The 14,435-nt window shown below is 39.7% G+C and overlaps 1 protein-coding gene across 1 annotated transcript; it reads right to left on the reverse strand.

Annotated features, from left to right (window-relative positions):
* Nucleotides 1–286: 286 nt before the first annotated feature.
* LOC149000013 (uncharacterized) lies at nucleotides 287–13,244 on the reverse strand. Its single transcript, XM_089140244.1, has 9 exons — nucleotides 13,090–13,244; nucleotides 12,161–12,756; nucleotides 10,719–10,844; nucleotides 10,423–10,620; nucleotides 8,255–8,482; nucleotides 7,049–8,164; nucleotides 6,634–6,918; nucleotides 2,374–2,821; nucleotides 287–1,630 (listed from the first exon to the last, which is right to left on the reverse strand). The coding sequence occupies exons 2-9, from the start codon at nucleotides 12,728–12,730 to the stop codon at nucleotides 768–770; spliced, it is 3,834 nt and encodes a 1,277-aa protein (XP_088996370.1). The 5' UTR covers nucleotides 12,731–12,756; nucleotides 13,090–13,244; the 3' UTR covers nucleotides 287–767.
* Nucleotides 13,245–14,435: the final 1,191 nt, after the last annotated feature.

Raw genomic sequence — 14,435 nt, forward strand, 5'->3', positions numbered from 1 at the left:
TATTTTGTTTGTATGGAATAAGATCTTAAATTTGAAAAGCAAAGGTATTATGTATGCATAATCTGATCCCATTGGGCATTCAAGCAACCAAATTAGGGTTTAAATAAATAATATTTTTTTGACTTTTTTTTCCGTCATTGTCAAACTAGTCAGGATTGAGGCATATAAACCCATAAAATTGGTGGAGGGAGACCTGTGAAGAGATGGAAGTTCGAACCCAAAAATTCATTAGACTTATTTCCTCAATATAAAAGGCTAGTACAACTATACCAGAAGCACACCCACATTTCTTTTTCAAATTCATTAAAAACAATATGAAACATTTATAATTGACTACTTGACCACCAAGTGTACAATGACAAAGACATGCCATGAGAAGTAAGATTATCATCTTCAAGTTTTACTTGATAGCTAGGGATGTAAGTGAGTCATCATTTAAATAATGCCAACTCGTGTTTTTACTAAGTATTACACTGCCAATTCAAATTACATTTAGCTCAAAATTTGCCTGATATTCAAGGTCATGTAGGGAGCCTTCCCTTGCAACTCTGAAACAAGTACCAAGCCTGAATAAAACTGGATCCCAAACTGCCAATTAACTGCCAGAACTTAACAAGAAGAAAACCCAAACTAAAAGTAAGCTCCAGCAACTAGGAAGCTTACGAGATATTTTTGATAGGATTGTCATGCATCTATGATCCCTTATGCTATTAAAAGGGCCAAGCTTGAGAATGTTAGACTACAGCCTCCACCATTGCGGCCTTGTATCATTGTTCCCGTGACTTGAAAGGAAGAAAGGTATCAGCCAGTTGAGATTCACAAGCAGCATATGCATCTGGAGTTAAAGATCCCATAAATGATTTTTTCAGGTGTAGCTTTAATACTGACTGCAATACCTGAACACAGAACCGACGTACCCCAGCCCTCCTAGATTGTTTCTCTGGCATGTTCATCAGTAATTTCTCCAACAGCTCACATAAAGATACCATATGTGCCTTCAAGAATTTCCTACTTGATGAGTACTTTTCATTTTTGTTTTCTACTCCAGAAACTAACGACTTCAGCACTTCTTCAACTAGATCAAGTCCCTCCACTCGTCGAAATTCAGATTTTGCATTACCACACTTCTCCAATAGGAAACCAAAAAGCTGGTTTCCAATCCAAGGCTGACGCCGGAAAATTTCTTTCACAAAATCAGATTTTAACTGAGACTTCTTGCTATCAAAGTAGCCCAATAGCACATGCTGGAAGATGTCTATAACCCTCTGCAGTTGTGTATCAGACAGATCTTGCACATGAATAATCTTCAAAATCCAAAATGTTGAATTCTTTGCAAGCGCAGCAATCATTTTGTGCCGGGCCAAGCTGGCTGACTGCTTTTTCTTTGATGGACTTGTAGCAAACCTCTTTCTCTTGAATGGTTTTGAAGCCCATTTCAAGCTCTTTTCCAACAAAGATTCAAGATTTGACTGTTGATTGTGTTCACCCTTGGGGTACTCCTTACTTTTAAAAATTTTCTTCTGTAGTATTCCCCAAATACGCTGTTCAAGTTGCTCACTACCTTCCGTGGTATGAGGATTTACCAATGCCTGGGTCAGGTACGAAAACACAGTGAAAACTTGTGGCTTACCTGCATGAAAGAATAACCATGGATGTTACAGCCAGGGGGAAAAATTGTTGAGGATAAATTCTCTTCCTTAATTCCACTTTACTTCCAAAACTATTTGTCAGATTAATGAAAAATACCCTTAAAGGACCAATAACAAAATACGCTGCTTAAGGTAAGGACAACCAGTACCATGAAATTTGGATTAGCTCCTAGTCGATCTCTCATCGATCTAGGAGAACAACACAGCAGATCCAAAGCAGGTGATCCATGCTGGGTTGTGGGGTTAAGGTTGATTCGACACCAATTACTGCTGAACCAGAGCAGGCTAAACCTAATGCTGATCTAGATTCTGAGTTTGATAAACCCATTAGTTTTCAGGGAAAAGATACTATGAGAAGTCTGGACTGAAATGGCTCAAGGGACTTAACTGGACCCGTAATTGTATAATAGCACATATTAGATAGAAATAACCGCTGCCATATAGAATAGAAGGAATTATGAAGATTCCATCCCACAGCCCAGTCTCACCATCTATCATGCAAACCACTCCTCCCCCAGAGTTGAATCTTGCCATCTAGGACTACAATGCCATCCTCTGAGAGGTGAGAGGATACAGCTAGCAAACGTGCTTCTCTCTCTTCTCTAGCAACCTAGGAAATATGTGATAGGTCGGGTAGTTGAATTGTGCAATTGTCTTCTGTGCAAGGAATCCTACGAACGGATTGTTCAACAACCCATCAGGGGAACTTTAAATGATTACTTGCCTGGATTCTCGTGAAGATATAATTCAAGAAGTGAGAGGACACGAAGCTTGAACAGTACAAGTTGTGACTGAGCAGTTTCGCCTCCAGCCTGGTTCTTCTTCTCCTTGAAAATCTGGGCAAGGTAGGAATCCATGCGGAACATTGCATCATCATCCATTCCTCCATCAGAATCTTCAGAAGCTTCAGAAAGTTCTTCTCCGTCTTCCATAACTCTACCAGTTGCTTCAGAGTCATCTGCTTCATCATCATTATCACCAATCTCATCCTCCTCAACTTCATCAGTTTCTTCAGCTTCTTCAATCTCAAGAAGATCTTCATCATCTTCATCTTCATCATCATCATTGCTGTCCACAGGTTGATGACGAGCGGGCTTCAGATCTTTCCTTATGATGCGCAACATGCGGATCAGTCCGGTATCAGTAACATCATTGCAGAAATGCTTGAAAACCTACAAATCCAAACAACTGTTAAGTACAGTTCTAATGTTGAAAAATGATAAAAGATAAGCACAGGGTTTTGCTGCATAGGGCTGCATCTTATTTCATATGGAAACTCATACAATCAAAATAGATAGGGTCAAGACTACAAGTAGTTATGGGATTTGATGGGTTCTTCTTGTAATGGGATTCTTTACGTGGCTTATATTATCAGTGATTATTAGGAGCACGTACGAATGACCACAATACCATATAAGAACTTGGTTTCCCCCTAAGGCCTGCATTCCAAGTATCTGGCCTGAACAGTTTGTTCACCCTTCTGATAATCAGATTGCTGTTGGCATTTAGAATTTCACTGTGTGCTGTAGTGATAAACTAAACATGGTTGTGATGGTTCTTGGGAATATTACTAATATTGCTCTTGGTAAAGTATTATTATTCCCTAGCTAAACAGTGAACTTCAATCCTCAAGCAACAAACAACTATGGAAGATCAAATTCAACCGTCAACCAAGAGCAAATCAAGAGTTGATACCAGACTCAGAAAGAGGCATGAGGATCATGAAGATCAAGACAAACTTCAAGACGCAGAGATTCGTCTCCTAATTGTAAAATTTGCATCTTGTTTTATATAAAGGTTCTAACAGCCTAGAAGCCATTAAAAATGTTTAATTAGTCACCCAAAAAGCCAAGAAAGTCAAACCACTATCACTAGAGATCAAATTGACATATTAAACAAGTAAGAGAAAAGGAGGGTCAATCGGAAGCTTGGCTAAGACCAATCTTGGGCGGCAGGTGTAGCCACCACAACCAAAGCATTGCGGCAGGCATTTGAGGGATACACTCCTTGACAACTTGTCACTCGCCTGCCAGAAAGGATCAAAGGAAGATGTTCCTGAGCGGGAGAGATGCATTTAGGCTGGTAAGAGGCCCAGATGAGAGCGAGCCTCTCCAAACTGTCCTTCTATCTTTCTGCATTCTTTTCCGTTTTTTAATCTTTCACTCCAATTGGTTTTGGTGAAAGTCCCACCTTGAAAGTTTCTGATCAACTGAAGACCATTCAATACTGAACCAGGCACTGTAATTGATGTTCAAGTGTTCCATGAAGGTCTAGCAATCGATGATATTGTACTATTGGTTCTTAAATGAATAATATCAACATAACATAATATCAGAGGCAAGTTCCATGCATGGTGGGAGATCTCGCGAGATATCTCGTTTTTTCACATTGGCGAGACTAGTTGGAGGTCGAGACCTGCGAGTTGGGATATCTCGCTCGAGATCTTGCCATATCTCGCCCGGATCTCGCCTGGAACTCTTAATTTTTGCCTTTTTTTGTGGATTTTGGCTGAATTTTCACTTGCAACTACTCTTAGCACATCTACAACAAGGAAGATCAATCATTCTCTACTTGTCTTATGAATTTATGATTTAATGACTTATATAGAACTTCTAATGATTGTATAATTATTTTATTCTTGAAAATTGAGATTGTGATACTCATATGGATGGAATTTTGATAACATGTAAGTTAGTTGATGCATTTGATATACTTGCTTTTCATTTATATGCTTTAAAGGTTCTATATTACATGTTGAATAACATTGCATTCCCTAATCCTACTACATTTTGGTTTCACACTATGGGTAGACTTAGAAATCATACATAGGGTTGTTTCTGACAAATCCAAAGCCACCATTACCAACGTGTTCAAAAGGCCTTAAATAAGCTAAATACCAAGTTTCAACCCAATTGGGACCCTAAAACCCACCGAGTTGACGCCAAAAAATTGTATATCTCGACCGAGATCTCACCGAGATGGTCGAGATCTCTCTTTTTCAAGGTGGCGAGATCTCTCTCGAGAGCGAGATCTTCTACCATGGTTCCATGTAATGGAATCGAACAGTGGAAAGGGTTACTTGAAGTAGTGTGAAAGCCGTCAAAAAAGGGTTACCTGCAACCAGCCAGAGACACTAGGACAGAGTTGAACCTGAAAAGACTACCTGTGGCCAGAGTGAGAGCCATTGAAGACTATAGCTGCAGAAGTGTGGTGGTGTATTATGTGCCTTGTGGGATTTAATCTAAGGCAGGGACACAAGATTGGATCAGCCTAGTATGGAGAGGCTTAACGACTTGGTTGCTTGCCCTCGAATCCTGATTTTAGCTGCATTTTCAAATTTCGCTCTTAGTTTTCAGCATAAAAATTTTCAGTATCCTTATATCCGACACTGGGTAATGCTTTTACATTTATGTATTGTTCTCCTAAGTGAATGGTACTGATGTGAAGCCAAGTTTTGGGATAGATAATCAGGATCTTCTAGAATGGAACCAGCACTCAACTAGGGTTTCTGGAGGCTTCAGTTGAGGGGTTTAGAGGTCTAAAACCGTACTGGAATGGGTAAATAGAACTGAAGTTTGGTGGATTTCAAGTTTCAAATTTGAATTTTAAAATTTAGGGTTCAGCTAGGGTTGCTGTTTCTGTAATTCAGAATTAGTAATACTACTAATTTGTAAGTTAGAAACTATTTCAGAGAAAGCGGATTAAGTTTGGAAAGGCTAGGGTGTTCTTGGAAACTTCAAAATTTTTGCACCTCTTCTCAAGGTAGAAACTGAAGTGCAGAAATTCTGAACACTAGAATTAGAGCTACGTTGGGAGTTTTAAGATTAGGACTAGTTTCTATAGGCTTAGGCAATCCTAATGAGGGTATAATGGGTGCTTTTGCTGCTGGGGTTGAGGGTATCCTAGTGGGGTTAGGACTGAAAACGTGGGGAAGAAGAAGAAGGCTTGCGGCTGTTTTGGTAGAGCTAGGGTGGGTCTGAAACTGAGGGAAGGGCTGAGTATGTTGAGGATGGTTTGAACATACTTGTGGATGGATGCTTGGCTGGAGTTGTAGAAGCATGCTTAAAGAAGATAAGAGCTTCTAACCCAACCGCAGGTCACCCTCACAAGGATCTCACGACTATACCAGTCTATTCTCAAAACTCATTTCATTCAATCAAATTTGGCAATAACTTACACTAGAAAGGCTATTTATAGCCTGAATCAAAGGACTTGGACTCATCCAAGGAAACTTCATTGCTAAACAATCCAAACTTAATAGACTAGCACCTAAATTTAGGACTCCTTATTAGGAAATAACTCTTTCCTAATTTACAACTCAAAGACTCTTAATAAAAGGAAACAACACTTACTTAATCACTAAGACTCCAATTTAGAAAATGAAACCAAAATATAAAAAAAATCAGAAGTAATTCTAAAACAACCCTACTAAATAGACTCAATTCTCGGGGAGAAAATGACCATTTTGCCCCTTGGTCAAATTCGGCCCCCATTTGTTTGGGCCCTATTTCAGATGGGCTTGGCTCTCTTCTAGGCTCTTTTGGAGCTGCCTGGGGGATGGATACATCAGGTACACTAATACCTGACTTCTGCCCCTATCAGACCTGATCTTCTGAATTTTTTCCCGTTCTTGAATCGAGATTTCAATTCTTAATTCAAGCAATTATAGTTTTCTAAGTGATCTCTGAATCAAAGAATGAGCCTCAGGGACTGGGGATCAATTTATCAATTTCACTGCTACATGGAGGTAAGCAACAGACGGACATGTAATCTCCTGTTACTCCCTAGCTTCCTGGATCAGGACTGGCCCCAATTGAAGCTATTAATGCATCGAAGGATATGTTAGGTGCATCTTGAACAAATGATTGAATTCCGCATGCACCTAAACCTTAAGGTGACGAACACTACTAATTTTTTTAGGTATACCCCCCAGTCCCACAGAGAGAATAAATACAGATGTAGCTGATAATGTGACAATAGTTACCTGCTCGACAGCAGATCGCATAGGAGGTGAGGATTGAGGCAACAAAGAGAGCAACGTATCAACAAGGACATCCATTAACTCAGGCAACCCACCACTATCTGATTCATCATCTCCTGATGAGTCAACATCAATGGTGCCAAATGCTTTCTTACAACACATAAGAACTTCAGAGGCAGCTTCAGAAAATTCCCCTGGCCTGAGAAGGACTTGCAGCAACAACTGGATGAGCAAATACCGCATAACACGTAATTTATTTGCAGCAGAACCTGGTCCATTATTCCTTTCCTGCAACAACAGTAATAGTTCTAACCAGTCAATTTGTTTAACTGATACATTGGCCTGGAACCTAGGGATTAGCCTAGTTTCAAAAATTCAAAGGTCAAACATATAAATCTCACAGTACAGAATATAGTACCTCTCGAGCAAGCCGAGTTTCCATTGCTTGTAATTTCTTGAATGCTTTCCCATCTTCATCACTTAAGGACCGAAAAAGTGAAACTGAAGGTATGTTGCACAGTGTATTGAGGAACCGCACAAAATAGGATCCAAGATCATTTGGCTCAAGGATAGTTGACACAGATGGCAACCCTTCTTTTTGAGCATTTGCCAACAATAATTGGAGCTGTTCAATGCACATTTGGCACAGTGAATTTGATGTAGCTGCTTTTGGCCATCTGAACTTTTCTTGTAGCTCAAACGACGTTACTTCAGTGCCAAGAGATGCAGAGAAGAGCCCCTGAACAGCTAGAAATTTCATTATTTCCTTCTGCACCCGAAACTTTGCCTCAGGATCCAGTTTCAGATGCTTCAATACACGAGGAAGGGAGTCTATAACCCAACTTTTTAAGTTATCAGGAGTTCCAAATGGCCCCAGAGAATCCTTATCCTCCAATGAACCAACTTCTGAGTTGTCATCTGTTGTCTGGCTCTGGTCTGATGGTTCATCACCCGCAGGGACTTCATCTACAAACATGGTCATTAAATTTTGGACAAATAGCATGCAACCTGATCCAGTTTTAAACTCCACAGCCAAATTTTTAATTGTCTTTGTCCGTGTGATGCAGTCAAATCTCCCACCACTGTGTTTCTGGAGGGCCACAATGACTGCAACTCGTCGTTCATCATCATGTCTAACCCAATCTGATAGTTCTTTGACAAAATGCTGTGCCACTTTATAGAGCCAGGAGTCCTTAGTTGAAAGGATATCCATCAGACAGTGGACAAGTTTGTGAGAGAGTACAATCTGCACACATGACGCAGGCAACCTTGGGAGGAGGAGAAGCAGAACATCCAAGGCCAAGTGTTTACGATCATGAGATGACAGAAGAAGTGACCCTTCAATGACAACTTCACAGAAACAGTGGAGATTTTTCACAATGTCTTCCTCTGATGAGTTACACTTGCGACTCCTTTTGTGCTTCTTAGTAGAACCTAATGCTGCCTCCTCTTCTTGTGAAGCTGTGTCTGGTAAGAGTATATTTACTAAAACAGGCCAGATACTGTGGATTCGAGGCTGACAAAAAGTTGACTCCTGCAATATATCAAGCAAGGAGAGGAATGGATACTGGTAAATATTTTCCCCACAAAAATGCATGCGGGACAAGTAAGATTTGCAAATTACCTTAAAGCACATGGCAAGGGAGGATAAATGGTCAGCAGAGAACAGCTTATCAGTACTGAAAGGATATGGCAAAAGTTTGCCAAACTTTTTGCTATCCACAGAAACATGTTCTCGCAATTTCAGGGCCAACAACAATGCATCTGGATTTCCAATTTCAACGGCTCCAGCAAACCACTCACTTATACCTGGGGCTTCAAGTACATGACTCAGTAATGCTTCTGCAGGCAACTGCAAGATTTAAACAGAAAACAATTAGTCCCAAGGTCCATAAGAGAGCAAATTATAGGTATCTAAATCAACCAAATTAACGAGCAACAATGTAAAATACTAGAGAGGCAAAGGTAATAACAATCAACAACTACTGTTCTTCCATTCGTGAAGTGCACATGAGAAAAGGCAACACAAAAATTCACAAAGACTTCCATTACTAGAATTTAATTCCTCTTTTGTGGGGTGAGCGGTTTTTTTTTTTTTTGGGGGGGGGGGGTATGTGGAAGAGAGACAAAAAGAGAAACAGGGAAGGAAGGAAAAGAGGTGTCTATGACTAAATATAAAAATGAAAACAGCATATCAGCGCACTAAACATTTTATGTCCAGCACCATTAGGGGTAATATGTTTGATATCACTGGAAGAAAAATACATAGACAGGTGAATTACTATCAGTCAGTAATATTTCTAGAAATAGACAGGTAAATTACAGATTCAGTCACTATCTATAGAAACTAAGCCTAGGAAACCTAACATCTGACATAATACGTTTGCAGTATCTATACTAGCTTAAATAAGAGCACCTAAGTGCATGAGGCTCCTACTACTACAGGGTCTAGGAGGGGCAAATGTATGTAGTTTTACCCCCTGCTTGATGGGAGAATCTGTTTAGAAGTTTTAAACCTGTAACCATCAGATTGCATTAGCATGACTTAAAGTGCTCACTTGCTGAATGCTTGGTCTCAGATACAAGTCCTGGAAACAGCATCTCTGGAAAAGGGTCAGGTTGTGTCCATTTGACCCTCCCTAGGCCCTGCTAAACATAGGATACCCTGGGCAACAGGTACAGCTTGTTGTTTTTTATTGCAGTTCAACCCAATGGAAATCATACACGACACTCATGCAGCTAATCCAATATAGGACTTGTGATAAAAAAAGATTCCCAAGCTTCACTCCCCTTTCACATTCAAGTTTTAGATCCCTAACTTCCTCACTCCCCCTTTTCTTCTGCAGAATTGAATCCCCAAATCTATGAACCACAACATGAAAGCCCCAAATGGGGGAAATTTTTTATTTGAATTAAAAAAAAAAAAAGGAGAGGATATCCTGGGATAACTTGTATCAGATCGAACCGACTGATCCCGACGAGTTGACCAATTCGGATAATGATCCAGGACAACCTAGACAGATCAGGCATATCTTGGGATTGATCTCAACTGATACCCATCAGATCTGACCAATATTTTGCCATGTTCAGGTCGTCTCTATTCCAACCCCTCTCCACCCGTTGTTCAATTCCAACCCCCTATACTGGAGACATCAACTTTACCAGCCATAATGGCAACCCCAACATCCTACCTGAAACTACACATGTTATGCAAGCAGTTTAAAGAGCAAATGCTGAATTACTGCCACTTCATAATGAATTTTAGCACAGACCAGGGGGGGGGGGAGGAATAGTGAAAGTAGCCCACAATTTGCTCACCAGCCAAAATGCGGCAAGTTCATTATGTGGAAAATTGTTCTGGTGTTTGCATTAAAAAAATCTGACCAAAGGATTTTTCTACCATAAGGGTGCTAAAATGGTAAACCGAATGATGTCGTAATCTAAATGCCTACAAGAGAACTTGGAATTAATTAAAAAAAACCTAGTTAAACTTATCAGGTCAAGGCACCCTAGGCGTAGTTCCTCAAAACATTCAGCACCCCAAGTCTTATATACCTATGTACCCAATAAAGAATTAGAGGGAGGGCGGGTGTAGCATCATTAAGGGATTGAAGTACAAAAGATGCAATAACTGATATCCATACTATTTTATTTCCAACAAGGATGTTTGGGTTGTGTTTTGTCACTTGCCTGGTTCAATGAAATAGGTAAGAGATTGTGAAAACTTACGTTCATTGAAAAAGATCCTATAAAAAACGAACGTGTTCATTGAAAAAGAGATGCAAGAAGTACCTGTTCAATCAAATCCAAAATAATAGAGGCAGCTGGCTCCTGCAAGTAACGTTTCTTAGAAGCAAGAGCAATAACACTGCTGGTGAATTCCTTCACAATATGTGTGTTTTTATCAGAGTTCCACTCTTCAGCTATTCGTCCAGATTGCGCCAAAGCACCATAGGCAAATAGGCGACCCAAAAGGCAATCCCTTACTTCCTGCAATGCCATGCAAAAGAAACTGAAAAATATCACATGCAGAGAACGACAACCTAATCAAAACATGTTCAAAAGTATAAGATATTTGTTTTACCCACCTGACCCTTCATTGAAGAAGAGATCTCTAATAACTTAACTATTAGTTTCATAATTGAATCCACCTTAAGGCATGGGATTGAACCAACTAAGATAGTCAAACCTAATGCAAATCCTTGTCTTGCACACTGCATAAACAAAAAATAGATTGCATAGAAATTACAAATATTAGATTCCAACATTGTATTAGTCAGTAACCTGACAGTCAATGATTCAGCAAACAGGAAACAGAGAAAATGTTGAAAAACTTGAACAATATTGTCTAAAACGCTGAAGTATATTGAAATTAGCATAAAGTAAATGCAATACAAACTGAGGTTTGTAGCTCGGACAGTTAATATTAAAGATCCTCATACAATGTTTGAAGTGGGAAACCATATACCAATTATGCTGGGCAAAAAAGAAAGCCAGTATATGCAAGTATGAAATCAATTAAATCTGTTCTGTAAAGTTTCACGGAAGGAAGCTCGTCATTTTTCTTATTTAGTCGTTGAATTCCTTCTCTATGAATAACAACCTTCAAAATCTCCCAAGTCCGAAACCTTTTATTCAATTTTCTACAAGCTATAACTTACATCCCCCGCTCAAGAATTCAAACATAAAATTTTTATCAGCCCAAAAATACTGTTCCTTCAGTACCGCACTGAAATCAACAATACTAAACAGTCAAATGTAAAACTATACAACGAAATACCCCAAAATTAAAAAAATTTTGGGGACAAAACATATACTATGTAGTTTCACGCTTGGATACACTTCCTTAACACAATTGCTTTAGAAAAATCATATTTTATGAAGCAATTTGATATCATAGTCAAAACCATTTCTTTAGTGTTATACAATGAGCATATAGGCCTGATAAAATTCTTCATGTTTATGTATGCCAGAAACCAGTATATTAGACAACAAATGTCAATCACTGATCATCAACAGCCATAGACACAAGTCTATAGTCCTGGTCAGACTATGAATCCGTCTGTTTTGGTCCTATTATCAGCAGGAAATGCATTGGTGCAACATGCCCAAGAAAAACCAATCATGAGACCCTCAATCTTGATTGACCTCTGCATCCTGTTACTTCTAAAGAAAGAGTGACTTGCTTGGAAGTTTGAAACTGTGTCTGTATTATTGATTTTCTCTGCTTCTACATGCTTATTGCTTAACCTAACTGCAACTACAAAGTATAAGTTCAATTTTTTTTGTTTTTGTTTTTTCCGAAAGTATGATGGGACCACAAGACACAGGATGCAATTGACCCAACTTACAGACTGGGAACTTTCTCCTTGCAAAACGTATGGCATCACATTCATCCAGTCCTTTGATATTTAAAACACGTCCACAAAGATGAATGATAAAGAGAGAAGTTCCTATAGTGACCGAACAACAGTTATCAACAAATATAGACATCCATGTCCAAAAACTAATCATCTACAAGACTTATCACCTGTCTCGAGGAAGAAACACCACGAATTAGCCTACGGATGGCATATCCAACAGAAGAGGCACAGTTGTTCAAACCATCATCCTTTTCAGCCTCCAACTGAAAGCAACTGTCATCCTTTCCCTTCTTTCCAAGCTTCATGAATGCGTTCTGAACTTGCCACAGCTCAGTTACCAATGCTTCAGCAGCTGCTTCTCTGACGCATAAATCAGCAGAAGCAAGATCCTTAAAAACACCAATATGGAATTCAGGTAGTCCACCATTCGCAGAAGGTAGTGTCACTGATGTCTCTTGAGCTGTCAGATCTGCACTCACTCGGATTGCTTTGGGCACCACCCCAGAATTAGAATCAGTCCGGTGTCTCTCTTTATCCACTGCTTTCCTTTTTTTCCTCCTCTCCATGGGTTTGATTGAACTAGGTGTGGAAGACGAAAAAACAATCCCATTTTCTGAGGCTTCAGTGTCCTCATTCTTCAAAACTTTTGAAGGCTTCGAAGGATGTTTGTCGGTGACAGAATCAATGTGGTCTTCTAACTCAGCAACAGAGTCGGAACCTCTCTTCTTTCCAGCCATGGGAATGACAAATCCGTCGCTCCAGCCTGTAGCTCAATCCATCATCAACAACAAACAAGTTAGGCAAGTAAGCAGATTAAACCCCAGTTCGCAAATTAGAGCTCCGCAAGTAAAAGAATACAGCAGACAGTGGAGCCCCAAACAAAAGAAAGAAGAGCGAGGAGAGATTTTCTTACTCTATACAATTCAGATATAGGTAAGTTTACTGAATCGAATAGGAAGAACAGAAGTTGAAAGATATTTACAGCTTCCATTGATATGCAGAAATTGCAGAGAACGAAATGAAGATATTAATTAATGAGAACTTAATGAAATCGACAAGGAAAATAGGTAGAAGGATAGAAGAAGGAGAAGGATACCTGTGAAACGAGGAAGAAGCCGTTAGGGTTACAGAGGTACAGGAGTTGCCGAGTTGGTGCTCGACTCAAATTCGTCACTGAAACCCGCGCAAGAAGCAGGGAAGGGAATTGTCGAACAATGAAAGACGAAGTTTCAATCGGTACGGTTCCGGTACATTTTGAATACCGAAAATCAAATTCGTATCGTACAGAATTTAAACAGTACGGTACGTTGCGTTTCGATATTTGTAAAACGATCCGGTACGGTTCGGTAAAAAAACGGTTTAAATACAGTTTTTAGTGCGGTGCAAAATCAGTACAGAAAACAGTTTGAATATATGGGTTGCTGCCACAGGAAGAAACGGCGAACGCCGAAAATCGGCGAAACGCCAGCGAACAGCGAACCGAAAGGCCCGAAACGAGAGAGACACGCCGAACGCCGCCGGCAGCCCGACGGCGCGCCGGAGAAAAAAGAGAAAAGAGAGAGGAAACGCAAAGGGAAAAAAGCAGAGGGGCCGGAGAGAGAGACGAGAAGGGGGAGAGAGGATAAACAAATTTCGTAAAAAAATAAATACATTAAGATGAAGACGTTTTACTTTAGAACTTATATTATTTTACTCAACCAATTACAGCCCACCCCTTGATTATTTTATATTATTTTTCAATTATATATATACAGGGAACGCCCGCGCAGGTTTATTTTATCAATTATATTTATACAGGGCGCCGCGCAGGTTATTTTATCAATTTTATATATTACTGGGTAATCGCCCGCGCAGGTTTATTTTGAAATTTAAACAGGCAGCGAATCGCCGAGATTCGGCGAGTTGCTATCGCCCGGTCGCTGGGTAGCGCCGGCGAACGAACGTCTGTCCTTGGCTGCCATAATGAATTCCCTCCATATTTCTTTCTACTTATAAATGCTAATGGATACGCCTGAAACGAATTGATCTAAAAATTCAGAATTTCACATAAGTGATTCATGAAAATGATCCAAACGAAAGAGTGAGACTATAATTGCAAGAACATTTTCCACCAACTAGTGAATTTGTTGGGAATTGTATCATATCTATGTTTTAACAATTCCTTTCCTGCCAACTTGGAAGAAAACTCACCATTGGTGGAAATGCGGGATATCCAACTATCTTATGACAGGTTGAGATTTAATAGCAAGATTGGGAAAAGATGAAGATTGAAGTTTGAGAGGTATTCCCTGTTTGTTGAGACATATTGTGACATTTGGCCACAGTGGTGTTATGTCTCCAGATATTGGATTGGGGGTATTCTTCATTTACACTCTTTGCATTGGGGAGCCAAGGATCATACCAGAATGAAGTATCAAGCCCATCTCCAACTTGTCTAATTAC

This window comes from Hakea prostrata, chromosome 11 (assembly GCF_041222555.1).
Source record: "Hakea prostrata isolate BN-2017 chromosome 11, UWA_Hpros_2, whole genome shotgun sequence".
Lineage (NCBI taxonomy): Eukaryota > Viridiplantae > Streptophyta > Magnoliopsida > Proteales > Proteaceae > Hakea > Hakea prostrata.